At 46.3% G+C, this 18,288-nt stretch overlaps 1 protein-coding gene across 1 annotated transcript in view; it reads left to right on the top strand.

Moving 5' to 3' along the window:
- Positions 1–18,288, top strand: part of LOC128454798 (partitioning defective 3 homolog) — a 163,518-nt gene continuing 145,230 nt past the window's right edge. Inside the window, exon 1 of the mRNA XM_053438343.1 lies at positions 1–374. Within this exon, the coding sequence (XP_053294318.1) occupies positions 255–374 (120 nt within the window). The 5' untranslated portion in view covers positions 1–254. The remainder of the gene's footprint in view (positions 375–18,288) is intronic.

The following is an 18,288-nucleotide window of genomic DNA, read 5'->3' as shown; positions in this document are numbered from 1 at the left end:
GAGAGAGAGAGAGAGAGAGACAAACAGGTGGTCTGGGAACACAGAACAATGTCGTCCGGCGGAGCGACGCGTAAAGAGCCGCGCTCCTCGCTCCACTGACGGAATAACGACGAGCAGACGACAACCCCCCCCCCCATGCTCCTTCCTCCTGCCTCCTCACGGGCTTCTCCTCTTCCTCCTCCTCCTCCTCCACCACCTCCTCCGCCGCGGGTTTGACTCCGGATCTCTGGGGCGCAGAGCCGGGACCGCGAGCCATGAAAGTCACGGTGTGCTTCGGCCGGACGCGGGTGGTGGTGCCGTGCGGGGACGGCAACATCAAGGTGCTCACGCTCATCCAGCAGGCGGTCATGCGGTACAAGAAGGCGATCGCCAAGGTAAGAGACTCCCGCAACGCTCCTGGTGCGGGTTGCGTTATTCTGGAAACAATGTTGGAGGAGGAGGAGGAGGAGGAGGAAGGGTGGCCGTGCAGGCGCGATCAACATGGCGCAAACTTACACCCGCTGCAAAGTAGAGGGAGCAGGAGTCTTTGTGTGTCCGCCGCGCAGTTTGCTGTGAGTCCACTCGCACACATGCACGCAGCGGGTCGTGCCCGTGCGTCATTGTTGTTGTCCGCCAAAGGGAAACAACGCGCACCGCCATTGTGGCTCTGGTGCTCGCGAACCCCCTCTGGAAGAACTTCCTCCTCCGGGGCTCCGCGGGCCGAGGGGCTCGTCCCCCGCGGGTCGGGACTCGACCCAAGACGCGTGTAATAATGGAGAGAGGTGACCGACGTGTGTGTGTGCGTGAACCCCGCGCCTGCATGCGGACATGTGGGAAGTTACCAGCCGGGATTAGCCTCCTAGCCAGTTAGCCAGCGGGCTGCAGGAGCGGGGCTGCAGGCGGAGGGGTCCCGGCTCCAGGGCAGAACAGCGGAGGCAGGGAACAGCATCAGGGACCAGTAAACATGTGCATGTGAAGTTTGTCTGAGCTCGTGCGAGCTGCAGCTTCCGGCGGGAGTTGACCCCACTCAGAATTTGTATAGTTTTTAAAAAGTTGTGTTGCATCCTAGTTTGTATTGGAGGAGAAGCTGCACGGCAGTATGAGCAAGGCACCAGGCCCTGCAGGGTAGAAGGAGGGAAAGTGTAGTGCCAAGCTCCAGCTGACTGGAGGAGGTGGAGGAGGAGGAGGTGGAGGAGGCAAGGACCTGCCACATAAATCTCTGAGATAAAAGTGATCCTAAGAAAACTTGTTCCCTGAAGTTGGGGCAGCGACTGATAACCTTTGACCTCCATGTTCGAGACCCTCAGACCAGACACAGGAGCTTCGTCACTATTAAAGTTGTTTATCCCAACACATATAAAAGGAACACACAACTTTTATGCTTCTGCATTGGTCTCATACACGGAAGGTGTCAATATAAGTTTGTAGAACTCACGGACGTGTTGAGGATTCAGACTTTTTTCATTGGAAACTATGATGACACTTAATATACGGCTATAAAGAAGTTGTTTTCTTATAAGTTTTCCTCAATAGTTCCATTAGAAATCATGTTAATAATCGGTTAATTCTCTATTTATCTTTTTCAAGTTCACAAGATCATCAGTATCCGAAATAAGTAATTATTAAGCATCTACATAAGTATAACTTTCCATTCAAATCTTTCAAATCTACTGTTTGTGTAAAAGTCTAAATTTAGTCCCTCTGCTAGGATCTAACCTGACATAATTCATATCCTCATTTAGGAAACAGACTGTTATTTTTGCATGAACAGTAAATTTGTCTATTTTTATCGTCCAGCCTTGATTTCAGGTACAAATATGATGAAGCAGCTCTTCGTGTTTTTATTAATAATTGATGCTTTGCAGTTGCGTGTTCTAACTTTCAGGAGAATCTCTCTCTCTCTTTTCTGAGGACAGTGACACAGAAGTCGTCCTGTCTCCTCCTCTGCTTCCTGAATAATTCAGTGTGAGGAGAGAGGAGGACGTCTCTGTGTAGCTGAGATGTTGAGCAGGTATAAAGAGCTGATATGATCTGGATTTTATTGTTCTAGTCTGAAAAAGATGGAGAAATTAAGATTTATTTACCATTTTTCCTTCTAGATACAGATTCTGATCCCTGGACTTAACTTATCTGCTGATGAGCAGCAGCATTATGACACTAGTGCATTTAAAAACACTGAAATAGAACATAAATAGATAAATAAATAAATATATGAATAAACAACAATCAGCTCCTTTTTAATACGCTTTAAACTGCAGTTTTACACAAAGTACACGTCACTGTTTTACGTCAGTGTCAGCGTTTTTTTAAAGTTTTATCTGTTTGGATCAAATACACTTCAAAGACATTGTGTTGGATTGGGACATAGATTTGTGTACTCACTTCTCTTACTTTTCACCATTGTTTATGTTTTGTAGTGTTTTCTGTAACCGAGGCACTTCCTGTTTACACCAGTACACACACACATCACATATTTATACGCTTTCAGGGTTTGGATTATAACTTACACGGAGCTAAAACCCTCATGTGGACTGTTGTCGTTTAAGTCACAGCTCTGATTTGTTGTGTAGTTGCTGTTATTATCACAACTTAGAACATCAGTTGTCTGGAAAACCGAGACGTCTGTTCAAAGCAGAGTCTGTGTCTGTCTGTGTCTGTGCTGCTGGAAGTTATTGTGTTGTCTTTCAGAGCTCTTCATGATCCTCACCCACAACAAAACATGCTGCCTACACACACAACACACACACACACACACACACACACAACACCCTCGTCTTTTAATCACCTCACATCTGCTTTTACTGCTGCAGTCCCACCCAGCACACACACATCCTCCAGAGGCAGGGCGGTCTCATGTCTCGTGTCGTTTTGTGCGTGTTGGTTGTGTTGAAGATCACAGCTTTGCGTTGCTTTTCTTTCTGGGGTCGGCCCGTCTTTAATAAGAGGCCCTGACTTTAGTTTGGGTGTTTTCTCCTGCTCCAGTGTTTGCAGGGACCTTCTCGTGACTTCCCCTGTCATTAGAGAGGAATGCTTCCTGCAGAAAAAAGGGGGGAAAAGGCCGAATCACTCCTGAGGGTCCACCACCTCCTCCTCGTCACTGTGGAACCAGGAAGACGAGCGGTCAGACACTGTGTGTGTGTAACACGCTCATCCTGAAATGTGACTGGGCTGAAGAGAGAGAGCAGATTTCTCTCTGAACGTCTGGAGAAGAAAGGATTATCCTCTCTGCTGCTTTTCCCCCTCCTCAGATCCCGGGGTGGATCCTCAACCCGATCTGACTAAGTGTGGCGAGCGTTTTTAAAATGACACCCTTGACTGGAAAAGCGTCTGGTGGTTAAATGCTCCAAAACCTCGAGTGACGCAAGTGCTGGCGTCTCGGAGGAAAACGTGGGTTTGTCTGTTTTTAACTCCAGAACCTCTCCGGAGGGGTGGGGGGGGGGGGTGTATCAGGTGTCGGACCCGTTGTGTTCCATTCACAGCTTCACACTGCTGGAGTTTCCTCTGGAGGAGCTGTTGTGTTTGTACTTGACCGTTGAGGCCGACAGATTTAAAATGACTTTGATCTCCAGTGGACAGACACAAGCAGGCGTCTGGAGCTCTGTCTGGTTGAGGAAGAAGTTTTCTTGGGAAACTTTCTTTGGGTATTTTGGGACTTTATCATTTATTGATCATGATAAAATAATTCCTGCAAGTTCATATCAATGTTTGTGTGAGATTTGGTGCAGCTTGATGTTTGTGCTCTGTTGAATGTCTTTCTAGTTTGATATTTAATCTCTATCTTAATTTATAACCCCCCCCCCTACCAATCTGAAATTTAAAAAATATTTCCTCAGGCTTTGCACATAAAAATGCAGATTCCACATGTAACGCCCCCCCACCCCCCCATCCACACTATTCAACTATCGGGTTACACAGCTTGTTTTCAACCCTGTCCTGATCTATTGTGTATACTGTGTGTGTGTGTGTGTGTGTCTGTGTGTGTGTGCTCTTGGTAATCTAAACGTATAGTTGTTTCCCGTACCACAGTCAGATGGTGGACAGGGCCCGGGGACACGCAGCCCTGCTCACTGGGACATTTAACTGCTGCAGTAACGTTTGATTCTCCAACATGTTCGCCGACAGATCTGTTCCACATCTTCAAAGCAAAAGCTGAGACTTCAGAGGTTTAGCCTCGTTTTGTTCAGAAAGAGCGAGTTCATTGCACGCGTTAAAGAGCCGGTGGAGTCGATGTGAAGATAAAGAAAGATCGAGGAACGATAGTGTCGAGGGAATTCACAGAGCGTCAGAAGAGCGTTCCACTCGCACAGGATCCAAGTCCTCGTCCACTCACTCCTCACTGGTCGACCTGATGATGGGATCCACTGGGTGAAGTGCAGCTGAGAACCAGAGTTGCCAGGAAATGATATTAACACCCGTTCTCCTATATGCATGATAAACACGTCTCCAGATTTAATCTCTGTTAAATCACTGAACCGTTTTGTCTCCTGTTGTTTTGCTTACGATGCCAGACGGACACAGATGATGTCACAGCACTTACCTGGGTTGTTGCGTTATGTCTTCAAAAATCACAGATTGCAGAGAATCTGCAAAGTTAGAAAGTTCAAAGTCTGTCGTGAAGGCAGCTCCTCTCCCCTCAGAAAATGCTGAGTCACCTTGTCGGTATTTGGCCGATATCACCGCTCCATTGTGATGTCATGTGATAGTGCGATGCATCACATTTGCATATCGTGCCTGGTGGTTAGTCTGACACGCCCCCGAGCAAAGCCAGGCAATTCCATCAGTGGAGGCAAGAAATGTTCCAATACCGTTTTTTCCTTCCTCATGGCAAATCGGTAGATCTGGAGAATTGATCCAATACCAGTGGATCTAAAAATATACGTTTTATACTACACTTTAAAGGTTTTTTATCTTATCGGTATAGATTTGTGTACTAGCCGATGCCCGACTTGGCATTTTCAGTTGTATCGAAGGTATTTACTATTCTAGTATTGCATCATCTCTAGTACAGGATGAAATTTCTGGCCAATCAGAGCAGGAGGGGGACTTTAAAGAGACAGGAGCTCAAACCAAGTGTTTCAGACAGAGGCTGAAGAGAGGAGCTGCAGCAATGAACAGTTTGAGGAAAGTGACGTGTTTTTGAATAGTAGAGCATTTAAATAACCCAAATTAAAATGATGCTGAATATGAGGACAATATGTAGAAGATATCAGTACATCTAGGATAATGAAATCTGATATCCATTATCTCACCTGCTGTACCAAAATGAATCTAGATCACAGATAATTCTGGACAGATTCTAGGTTATATCTCGTTGATTTTTGTCCCAAAGAAATCCAAAGTGGCCTCGTCCCACTGCCTGGTCCAGGTGCAGTAGATCTACCTCATCCCACCGGGTCATATGAGCCCAAATCATTTTACAGTTCATCTGTTTGATCCTCATGTCATCATGCTGTACCAGCCACGGGCACAGGGCCGGATTAAAAGCTTCCCTCATCATCCCTGGGCCGCTGACTTTGCCCTTGACCACACTACTGTGGAAAAAACGTCCTAAAACATGACCCAGCACAGCTTTTCATTTCCTAAAGGAGTCACTTGAAGAATCACCGGAACAAGGGGCAGGAAAGAAGCCTTATGTGGCTGTGGACACTCATGGGGATACAGAGATTGGCACTTTGTAGAATTTCACAAATCAGGTCACATTCAAACAGTGTAGATCGTGAAAATTAAAAATTCCAGCAGTTGTATAATATTACCGATATTACGTAGAAGGCTTTGAAAATCTTTTTTCCTTAGGACCTGACACGTGCTACATGATAGCTTGTTCTTCTTGCCAGACGATGACTCCTTCATATCCACTCTTTCCCACAGCCAGTCTTTGCTGGACCCTGTGTGTTTTTGCACGTCTGTATTTATTATTGTTTCAGTTACAGCTCAATAATGCTGCTTCACTGCGAGTAATTTTCTGAATAAGTGAGTTGTCATCATTGCCCCTATTTGACGTGTTGATAATAATAAAAGTTGCCACATGCACGAGGTTGCCAGCCAGCAGGCTCTTCCCTGAGAGGGAGCGAACGTGGCACGGAGTCCGTTAGCTGAGCCGAGCAGCTGAAAGGTCTGAGGCTGTGAAACGCTGACTTCACACGGTGGGAAGACCGGTTCTTTCCTAACGAAGTTCATTTACATTTTTCAGAAGTTAAGCTTGTGCTGTTAGTCGGAGCTGTTTACATTAACAAGTTGCATAGGAGGAAAGTTGTCAGGGGAGAAACGGGAGTGAAAAGAGTTCAAAGCAGAAACCCCCCAATAGAAGATTAAAGTCTTTCTGCATCTGCATCTTTCATGGGGCCTTTTTATAGATGCAATACTTTCCTTTAGTTTTCTGTTCTCAAATGGCAGCGCTGCAGATTTTATGGTGAGTGTAGAGACAGTGGTACCACGCACTGAGTTCTTGTAAGTATCTGGTTCTCACTTGTTTACTAAGGAAAACTCAGGTGATCCAAGTTTCTAAGCCTGCAGAACCCTTTAGCTTTGAGGTGAACTATACAGTATATTAATATATTAAGCCTGTTCATTGAAGGAACTCTATTGCAGCCTTTGAAAATGCGATCAGAGACCTTAGAGGCTTTTCTTTTTGGGACTTGCCCGACTTGGCTCGCTCTGGACTAGAACTAATTCCACTCATTCGAGATTTGCTCCGACTCCAAAGACACAAAAGGGCCACAGTTATTAAAGTTTGCATGATGAGACTACATGCATTGATACTGACTCATGTGTTTTGGAAAATCAGGATAATCCCAAACGGTCCTCCAGATGTAAATGATCCTTTCGTTGGGACCCAAAATATGAAACTGTACCGGTTTCCATCGGTGCGACACGTTGCAGACTGAACTCTTGACCGTGACGGGGGTGGGTGGGGGGGGGGGGGGGGGGGGGTTAATGAGAGTGCAGATCATAATACTTAATGATACAGAGAGCTTAAGTGGTTTACAGAGTGCAATGAAAACAGATTACTCGGACCCTGGCGTGGGTCCAGTCAGCTGAGTGTTGGCACCCCGACCATGTGCATCACAGCCGGCTACATACGGCTCTGGATCCCCCGGCAGGCCCGACCCACAAAGCTGACCAGGGGCTGAGTGATGGGGGGGGCGTGCCAGTGGACGGCTGATGCCTCAAAACAAGCCCCCCCCCCCAACTCCCTCCCCTCGGTTTAGCCACAGCCTCCTTCCTGTAAACGGAGGAAGCTGCTGAAAGTCAACATGGAAGAAGAAGCTTGTAAAACGTTTAATGACATCTACGTGGGTCCACTCTGATCATCATCTTCGTGGACCAGGACTTTATGAAGTTTATTCATGAAGGACATTGTCAGCGTGTCTTCACAGAGGGATGTTTGTGGACAACCAGGCTGAGCTTGTGTTACAGGCAGACTACGCTCATTGTAGACGAGTGTGAGTTTAACGTGGTTTGACCTCGAAGAGTTAACGACTCGGGTTCTGAATGTGAGAGTTGTTGAAGTTGGGCGGTACAACTTTCTGCCTGTTCATCATTCAAACACACAACCCCATAAAACATCTGGCATGGTATGCAAACTGGAGTCCATGTTATTGAAGTTATTAGTCATGTGATTGCTTACAGAACAGAGTCATTAACTCATTTGAGAACAGTGCGTCGTATTCATCCTTGTTTCTCTTTCGGCTCAGGTTGAATTTTCTCTGGAGTTTTGTGGTTTGAGCGACGGCAACATTCAAACAGTCCTGACTGATAGTTACTCTGAGCCCGGCCAAGCACAACTGGGAAGTCCTCAGCTTTCTCCCATAATAACCGTGGAGGTTACAAAGCCCAGACGTTGTCTCCGAGAGCAGGAAGGAACAAAGCTCCCCCCGGGTCTCTTCATCAACTGGTGGTTTCATGTCAGGCACACGATTATGGAAAAGCTTTTTTGTAACCTTTTTTTTTTAAATGGTCTCCTCTAGTTGAGGAAATCCAAAAGGTCAATGTTAACTTCTGTAAACAGTAGAAAGTAAACTGGAAATACTCGCAGTACATTGGAGGTGAGTACTTGAGGTTGTAAACAAACTAGAGCCTGACTGACATGGAGCTTTTGGGGCTGATGCAGATATTGGAGGAGAGATTGTTAATAATTCTTAAGATATTATCAGACTCTTATGACAAAGAAATGTAATTGAGCCTTTATATTTTACAGTTTTGCCATGAACTTCATACAGATTTCTGTCGGCCAGTGGATAAGTTGGTTTGGCTCTAAAACAAACTATTTGGTTTTCTGATCTTATGTGACAGAGAAAAATGGTAAAACAGTAAAAATCTTAACCCGATCCAATTAATTTCTGTGATGAATAATTAATAGAAATTATTGCCTAAGCAAAAGTGCCACATCACACTGTAAGTTCAGAGTCTATATTACTTGTAGTTAAATGGCCATAAAATGTAGAACCAATCCCTGTTGTTGAGGAATCACTGACTTCTGCTCCGTGTTGATTCACATGAGAGCAGAGAATCGGCTCAATATAAAATGACTGTGCGTTTGTTTCCAGCGCTCGGACTGACCTCGTTCACAGGCGCTGGTGTCTCTCGTCCTCTCAGTGGACGGACACCGACTGAAATGTCAAGGACTCGCTGTGTGGAGCACAGCGAGAGGATTGTCCCCGAGGAATGTGAGGACTCCCAAACAAACAGCGGTTCAGATATAGTGTCGAGCAGCCTGGAGGTTTTTTTATCAAGCCGGGGGAACTTCTTATTCTGTTATTCTCTCACTTTATCTGCAGTTGTGGCCTGGAGCTTTTTATTTATGCTGATTTATAAATTTCTTCCCTGCGAGTTTCCTTTTTTGCCGGAGTCTTAAACTTTCATTTCACTTCCCACTCTCCTAACGGGGCCTGTTGTTCTCATCCAGCTGTTAATTGCCTGCAGCTACGTGAGAAGCCCAGAGGTTCAGAGATGCAGATCTCAGACCTGCCAGGCGTGTTCTCCATGGAAACCTGACAGCTTCTGAAAAGGTCAGAGGTCAAGGTTGAGGGTCGGACACGGAAAACCACATGCTGCTCCGAAGAATGAAGAGCCCACGTTAGCATAACACAAATGATTTATGAGTGTAGATTAATGACGCCCCATGAAATTGAATTCAGTGCTTAGGCTGATGAGGCTTTGTCTGCTAAATATAGGACCGGCCCAGCGAGAGCTCTTCCCTTTGACGGATGGTTATTTGGCCTTTGGGGCCGAGCAGCCGACACGAGGGTTCAGAACCTCAGACTTCCCATGTGTGACCTCCCTCCTCTTTGTCTGCTGGGCTCTTTGGTTCCTGGTGCAGCTCAGGAGGCCACGAGCTGAGGCTGCAACCACACAACCAGTCACTGCATCCACGCAACCAGTCACTGCGTCCACGCAACCAGTCCCTGCATCCACACAACCTGTCACTGCGTCCACACAACCTGTCACTGCATCCACTCAACCAGTCACTGCGTCCACAAAACCAGTCACTGCATCCACACAACCAGTCACTGCATCCACACAACCAGTCACTGCATCCACACAACCAGTCACTGCATCCACACAACCAGTCACTGCGTCCACACAACCAGTCACTGTATCCACACAACCAGTCACTGCGTCCACGCAACCAGTCACTGCATCCGCGCAACCTGTCACTGCGTCCATACAAACCAGTCACTGCATCCACACAACCAGTCACTGCATCCACGCAACCAGTCACTGCGTCCACGCAACCAGTCACTGCGTCCACGCAACCAGTCACTGCATCCACGCAACCAGTCACTGCGTCCACACGACCACAACCAGTCACTGCGTCCACACAACCAGTCACTGCATCCACGCAACCAGTCACTGCGTCCACACGACCACAACCAGTCACTGCGTCCACACAACCAGTCACTGCGTCCACGCAACCAGTCACTGCGTCCACACGACCACAACCAGTCACTGCGTCCACACAACCAGTCACTGCGTCCACGCAACCAGTCACTGCGTCCACACGACCACAACCAGTCACTGCATCCACACAACCAGTCACTGCATCCACGCAACCAGTCACTGCGTCCACGCAACCAGTCACTGCGTCCACACAGACCAGTCACTGCATCCACACAACCAGTCACTGCGTCCACGCAACCAGTCACTGCATCCACATGACCACAACCAGTCACTGCGTCCACACGACCACAACCAGTCACTGCATCCACGCAACCAGTCACTGCATCCACACGACCACAACCAGTCACTGCGTCCACACGACCACAACCAGTCACTGCATCCACGCAACCAGTCACTGCGTCCACGCAACCAGTGACTGCGTCCACGCAACCAGTCACTGCATCCACACAGACCAGTGACTGCGTCCACACAACCAGTCACTGCGTCCACACAACCAGTCACTGCGTCCACACAACCAGTCACTGTCAGGTACTTAGACGCCTGCTACCCACAATGCACTGGAAGTTTGGAAAACGCTGTTGGCCCCGTTCTTGCTTGAAAGCTGCAGGGTGGTGAGATGTTCAGAAACATCATATTTGATTTTGGGTTTTGCCAACTTCATGAGTCAGTTTGTAACTTCTAAATTTGGAAAACAAGCCTTTTTAAAAAAATTAAATATATAATGGTTATTAATATTCTACAATTGGAGCCAATGCGACAGTGTTGCCAGTCCAACCTGTTGTAGCGGCCCCCTCGGTGTTAATGTCAGCTGGCGTTTCCTCCGGTTCCTGACAGGAGAGAGAAAGGCTTTGATTCACAGCCGTTCTCTCCAGGGTGTGTTTTTGACACGGCTGGTCTGCACTTGTCAGAATGCAGCCGGCGCACAGAGTTCATATTCACACTGAGCGGCGGTGAAATAATCAGACAATCAGGGAGTCGCAGCAGACGCACTGATAACAGCACATCCAGTCTAGTTATTAAAATCTACATCACAGATTTCGGATCAACATGAATATCACAAATGAAACCCTGAGAGGAGCGTGTATCAGTTTCTATCAGCTGCAGATTCGACTGGAAGCGAGGCTCATGCCGCCCGACAGGAAAAACCGCTTCCCCCCCACTGACCAGCCGGTGATGCAACACTTCATGCATCTATCTCCCTTTTGTCCTCGCCTGAGCCGTCAGGAAGTCTGCAGGCTGTTTGTCGATTCCCCGTCTGCACCTGTTACTTGTGTAGACGGTGTGCATGTTGCGGTTCACCTTTTGTTTTGCACGTCTGTAAACTTGCCTCCGACCATTAGGCATGTGTCACGTTGACTCACAGAACCAGATGACAGTGGTTTGTGTGTTGACTATTCACCCGACAACTTCCATAGTGCACGAGTGTGTTTGTGGTGCCAATTTGAGAACAACTGTCTAATGTACTGCAGGTGTACTTTTTGTGCAGGGAAGTTTTCTACTTGAGTTTGTTATTTCATACACCGACAAATTACTTAAATCAATTAAGCAATCAATTAACTAAAGTGAACGTATATTCTGTTGTCTAATTAGATTTCCACACATGCTTTAGCCGTGCATTAAATTGAATTTGCATCCTCGTGATTCCCCCAACAATAAAATACGTTTGTTGCAGTTTAAGATTCAATACAATCATTGAGTTTAGATGATGTGATTCACAAGCAGATCATAGACTGTTTATTTATACAGCTCAAAACAAGTACAGGTCATAAACCCTGACCTGGCCCCGGAGAAGCCAACTTAAAGCCTCTAGCAACTAAATTGGCTGATGATATTATGACAATTCTTTACTGGGATATCTCTTTAAATGTTGAAGAAGGATTATTGATTGTTGGACGGGTTTCCAGTCCGTCCAGGGAAAGTTGTCCGGTCGCTGCTGGAGGACGACTCGGCTCAGCCGGAGGAAATGGAGCTTCCCTCCTTCCTGTCCGTCATCATCAGTATGGAGGAGTCGGTGGGGGGGGGGGCAAGTGTGCTGGACCTTTTTAGAGCAGTGGACATAAATCACTGAGTTTAATGATCATCAGAAAATTCAGATTTATTGAACTTTAAAGAACTGGAAACCATTAAGAAGTTGTTTACTTTGAAAAAGGTTAAATGTGGAAACCATCAGATCTTGTGTCGCTGTGTGTGTGTTGGATCCTCGTTTTGTTTTGTTCAGACAATAGGCACCAGTCGGGGGGGGGAGGGGAATACAAAGATGATGGACGCAGCCACAATTTGGTAAAACCAGAAATAGTGTCAGTCAACCACGACAAAGGGGGGAAGAACAGCAGTGGTGAGGGAACAAGTGAGGACATGTGACAGTGTGTAGGAGACATTTAAAAGTAGAACATGGTCCATGGGAACAAACAGAACCAGAGATGAAGGGAAACACAAAACAAGGAAAGAGATGATTCACAGCAAACGATCGCTGTGGGAAGACTTGATCGAGTTCAGGGAGTCGGTTCTTACCGCGGAGCCTGAGGCCAAAACAAGGATTCAATATTTTTTTCTGTTTTGTTTTGTCTGTATGAATTTGCTGAAGTTTCTTTCTGCAACAAGGAGCCGGTGCTGCTTCACTGAAGGAAAATACAAGAAGGACAATAAGACCTCGCATACAAATGAGAATTTTAAGGTTGTCTCTTGATGTTCCAGCAGACTTAAGCGTCCCTGCATGTGTCGTATTAATACTCCAACAATATGCAGGTCCATGAAATGTGAAATCGCAGGAAGTGGATGGATAAACGCTTTTCACGCTGGAATATCTCCCGACTTCAATACAGACAATCCTCTTCAGTATTATTCCGCATGAATGAGTTGAACTTAAAAAGGCATTTTAAAAAGCCCTTTGTGACTGATGGAGGCTGAAAGCGACTTAACGGCAGCAGATCAGCGGGGACAGTCGAGGCCTTGGCTGGATAAAAAGCTTCCTGTGTGAATGAACCGTGTCAGGTCTGGCCTGGGACTGCTGCCTCTTTTGACATGATCAGACAAGATTGTGTGTCTGTGTGTGTGTGTGTGTGTGTGTGTGTGTGTGTGTGCAGCTCTTCTGTTTGCCCTCTCGCACACATGAATTAGGACACCAAACCCAACACGCCTGGCATTTCAAAGAGAGGGCCATTTGTTGGAAACAAGCGCCCCATTTAGACCGTCTTGATCCGCGTATTGAACTGTGCCCAGAACCTCGACCCATCTCTCTGCAGCTCATTCTTCTGATGCACCCACGGCTCCTACAGCAAACCTATATGTGTCGCTCAGATGTGAGCCAAGACAATGAGGGAGTTTGACATACTAGGAAAGAAGGAAAGAATAGATTTATATTCATAAATCCTCTGTACAGTCGTATAAACAGTCGTATAAACACCAAATATGACAATAGCTGGATTTATGAAAGCAGGAAGTGAACAAAACCTCTATAAACTTATTATTTCCACTGTTTGAATTAGAAGAGCTACACATTGATGGTGGTTACTGGTTTCTTGACCCATTGGTTACTGGACAGCAGCTGAAATAAGAGTTTAAACCCAATAAAACCAAAAATGCTAAATATACAAAAACCTGAGCATAATTTAAAAACAATCACAGACAACCTGAGGGTTTCCTTTTCCCTAAACTACGTGTACCAAATAAAAACAAAACAAAAAGCTGGAACATCATCTAGATATAATCTTAAGTTTTGTTTTTATCATTGTTTAGTCAAAACACTGTTTCGAAACCTCTCCCCTTGCTTAGATCCTCAGCCATGGTCTGAAACGTTTCTTTTAAATGTTTTTTGCAGGTTAAATGGCGCGAAAAAACTAATAAACTACATTTCCTATATTGCATTTCACTTTTCCCTCGAGTATCTCAACAAGAGAAAAGCTCTGGACGTGAATATCCTCCCTGCATTTAGCCGCTGACCCTGTGCAGCTGAAATTGATTCTGAGCATAAACGTTAAAAGCTTGCGTCACTTGATTTTTATTTAAAGTGACTCCAGCTTCAAAGTCTCTCGTCCTACTTATTCCCTCAGTAACGTGGCGGCTGCAGCAGCCTGACCTGCTGTGTCACCACAGGGAAAAGCCCTCGGGGGTCGTTCTGGACCCGCTCGTATCTGGACCTCAGACAAATGGCAGGATTCCCTCGTGACCCGCTCACACATGACTTCTCATCCGAGTCACAGTCGTCAAACTAGAGCATGTGAAGTCTGTACCGCTGAAGCACCCATCAATCAAACATGATGTTGAAGTGATGACTTAAATTATTTGTTTTTGTACAGAAAACTAGATCATTGGTTGTCGTCTTTATCCGTTCGACACATAATCAGTCAAGTCTGGTTCTTTGGAAAGATTGTGCAGACATCTTTGTTTGGTTTCCTTCCTCATCCTCAGTTTAAAGCTGGGGTCTGAGCCTTGAAGGGTCGAGGAGATGCTGTCCGTGTCTCTGTCCTCACCGTCTACACCCGGTGGAGGGACTGAAAGACTCTCTCCTCCTAAAGGGGTTGTGATGGGTTGTGCTGAACAATAATCATCATCAGTTTATTTGTTTTATTTCGATTTATTTCTTTGGCCTTTCAGAGAGAGGGAGAGAGACCAAAATCAGTTTTTGTTGTGCACAGGAGGCTACATTTCTAAAGTTGTATACAGAACATGTATCTAGAGTCTGGCCAATGAGGGTTTGGACTACTAGGAAGTTTTATACATTGTGGTATAACATGAAATATATCAGATCTACCCTGATCAAGCTGGGATTCGAACCAAAAAACATCGGTATTATTCTTAATTGTTTTCTGAAATGAACATTATGTCTTAAAAACAGTAACGCACAGACTGGTTAAATTTCCGTATGTTTTTCTTGCTTTATGATATCATGTGTATCCATATCTGACGTATCATTAGACGTGACAGTGTCCTGACCCCGAGTTTATCCTCTTACATCACCAGTGTTGGGGCCTGCGGAGGGTAAATGAGTGCACGCACCGCTCGTGCACATGTTAATGCACGTAGACAACTTCACCAGCTTCTAATGCACACAGAGCTAAAGTGGAATCTACATTTCTCCGAGTAGATTCAGTAATTTGAATCCTGTGATGCTGCACGACACAAAAAGAAACGTGTTCAATCACAGAACATCTTCAATGTAAGTTTAGGAGGAGATGGAGGGATTTGATTGGTCTGCTGCTGTGTTTACAACATTAATAAACTTTAGGTGTTATATACTTTCATCAGGGGAGATTCCTTCATTAATTTTGTAAGAACCTATTTGCAGAGGTGCATTAAAACCGTGAGTCACTTCTGAGCCAAGTGCCAGATGGGTCTTACCGACTTCCAGAGTGATGTCATCTTATCTTCCACAGAGAGAGAGAGAGAGCCAGAGGAAACTTTCTCCTCTCCCGTCTTTAAGCACCCCCCCCCCCCCCCAGTTCACCTCCAGACTCGAGAGGGAGAAACCAGTGCATCTCAGTCTCCCAGTGCTCCCACCTGCCTCCTCCCCCTCATCCATCTCTACCTCCCCCCATCCTCACAACCTACTTCTATCTAAAAATCCTCTCTCCCCCTCTCTCTCTCTTTCTCCCCTGCCCTCTCTCTCTCCTCTCTCTCTCTCTCTCTCTCTCTCTCTCTCTCTCTCTCTCTCTCTCTCTCTCTCTCTCTCTCTCTGTCTCTCTCTCTGTCTCTCTCCCCTGCCCTCTCTCTCTCTCTCTCTCCCTCACTCCCTCTCTCCCCTGCCCCCCCTCTCTCTCTCTCTCCCCCCTCTCTCTCTGTCTGTCTGTCTGTCTCTCTCTCTCCGGCCTCTCTCTCTCTCTCTCTCTCTCTCTCTCTCTCTCTCCTCCCTCCCCTTCCCTCTCACAGCTTTGATCCACATGTGTCTGTGCTGCAGCTTTGAAGAATACAGTTCCTCTTCCTCTTGATTTAAATGCACAAAGCATTGTTGTCTCCTCACTGTGGCTTTGTGCTCATCGTTGGAACTGCTGCGTTTCTCTCTCTAATATCGAATGATCTAAGCAATATCTGCATTTACAATATTTAATATACACTTCAAACCATAGAAGGTAAATAAAGACGGACGATATAACAGCCTGATTGTTCCCTGGCTGCTGCATAGGCTATAAACTCTGCCTCCTCCATGTTAATGGATGGGATGTAGACCCAAGTGAATGAAGTAATAATGCAGCTTGGTTATCATGGCACTACTTGCACACAGATGACCGTGCACGAGGGAGTACAGTCCCGCTCATGGACTTGTGGCTGTAAAAGGACACACACCAGCTGTTGTCAGGATTGAGTTCGTGACATCTTTGTTTGGAGGATAACTCCTCTCCACCCCCCCACACATGGACATGCACACTCTGTCTCCCTCGTTCTAGGCGCTCTATCTCCGTTTTATAATAAACTGAGCTGGAGTTGTTCGGTCTGGCTGTCAGAGTTCGCTCTATCATCCACAAAGATTACGCAACTGTGTCTGTAAGCCATCAGTGACTGTGCTGTTTTCATCCTGTCCAGGCCTGTCTGTCCCCTCGTCTGTCTGTGCAGGCCTCCAGTCTCCATGGATGTTAACTCATGGGTCCACAAACCACGCCTTTTATAGCTACAAACTCTAAGTCTCTTATTGTTTCTGTACATTTGTGTGTTAGTGAGATCGTATGTTATGTAAGTAGACGTGTCTCAAGCTAATCTGCAGGATCGGGGCCGCACCCAATCAAGTCACATCGGTTAGTTCGGATGTGCCAGTCGTCTGCATGCAACTGTCTGCATAGTGGAAAATCACATCTTAAACACATAACATCTGTGTAAAAACATCAGAAACACTAAAAGACAAGTCTGGCGAGGCATCATGATTGACAGCTGAGGCTTTTGTCTTCATGTTCACACAGTGAGAGGATGTGTACACACACCTCATCCCTCTTTATACACCGTTATTTATCCTGACCTCTTTTGTCTTGTGGTCTCTTGTATTGAACCAGTGACTGACTCTGGGCCTTTTTTAAAATGCCTTTTAATTAATGTCCTCCCATTAAACTAGTATCATCACTAGCCCAGCCAATTTCCATTGCATTTGTACAAATATGGATAATTTGTTGACAATTAACCACCAGACTCTTACCGTAGCTTGTTTTAGTGATTTGTCTTCTGGCGTCCTGTGTGTCCCAGTAGAGAAGTGAGCTTTTATTTTGGCGGGCGTCCTCTTCCTCTCTCTGCTCTGGCAATTATGCACAATAGGACGTATCATGAGTAATAGGACATATCTCAGGCCGATTGCGAATAAGCCTCCTTATTTTTTTGCCTTTTCCATTTGCAGAGCTGTAATCTGATCCAGCCGAGGTCGTTGGGCAGCTCTGCCGAGCCGTCACATGACGCCGGCAGACAGAGCGCCGCTTCTGACTCTGTGTGCGAGTCCATGTTTTACAAATTAATCCCATGCACCGCTGTCTGCCCATTGACCAACTTCTGCCCCCCCCCACAAATCCTCTTGTACAACATCTCCCAATCCCTCAGATAGCGTTCGGCTTCATAACAGGATCAGGACGTGGTTTTTATTATTCAGAGACTCGTGACGTTTGGGGCTTAGGTGTCATCGGATGCTATTATAGGAGAACCTGCTTGTATTGGTTTGATATCCTCCTTTTTCTCCGAGGACGGGAGGATGAACAGCAGGGGTGTGTGCGGCCTCGGTCCTCAGAATATTTTGTGTTGATTAAAGAAGTATGCAGAATCTGTCTTTCCCTAAATGTGTCCTTCATTCCCTGACCCTGGTCATCAGCACTCAATCCTAACGTCTGTAATCATCCTGCTGTTGTCCTTAGAACCTGGTTTTGGTCTCTTATAATTCCTCACTCTTTTATTGCCTGTGAAACGTTTCATCTTGTTGTAAACGACACATCACCGCACACTCCCCTCCGGAGCGTCGGGGGACAGCCGCTGCCTCCTCACTCTGCTATCTGATCCTCTGATTGGCCGAGGGGAGAACTCCTCCGGTGATGTCAGCTGGTCTCCATGGTCGTGGTCTGTGTTTATCCTCCAGGGACGGCCTGTGATGCGTCTCACTGTCAGTGAGGACCAAAGCTCCTCTTGGCCGAGCTTCTGTCAGAGCTGGTGAGAACAAAGCCAAGTATGAGACTGCGTTGACGGAGATTAAGAGGTTTTCAGTGTTGGTTCGGGGTCATCTGTTGAGTGTGTGTGTGTGTGTGGGGGGGAGTTGCTGAACACATGGACACAGCTGTGCTGTGGCTATCTGTGGCATGGTTTGTGGCTCCCATCCATAAAAGGAATGGATATCAGTGTTTTCCACAGGATTTTTTTTCCGGGGCTGAACTCCTACTTATTAACATTGTGACAGGAACTGCTTTAAACCTCCTGAGGATTATTAGAATGTGGGGTTATTCATGTTCATATTGC

The sequence above is a fragment of the Pleuronectes platessa genome, chromosome 13 (genome assembly GCF_947347685.1).
Source record: "Pleuronectes platessa chromosome 13, fPlePla1.1, whole genome shotgun sequence".
NCBI classification, from domain to species: Eukaryota; Metazoa; Chordata; class Actinopteri; order Pleuronectiformes; family Pleuronectidae; genus Pleuronectes; species Pleuronectes platessa.
Note: the sequence above shows the minus strand (reverse complement) of the source record. Positions and strands in the feature narration are given on the sequence as shown.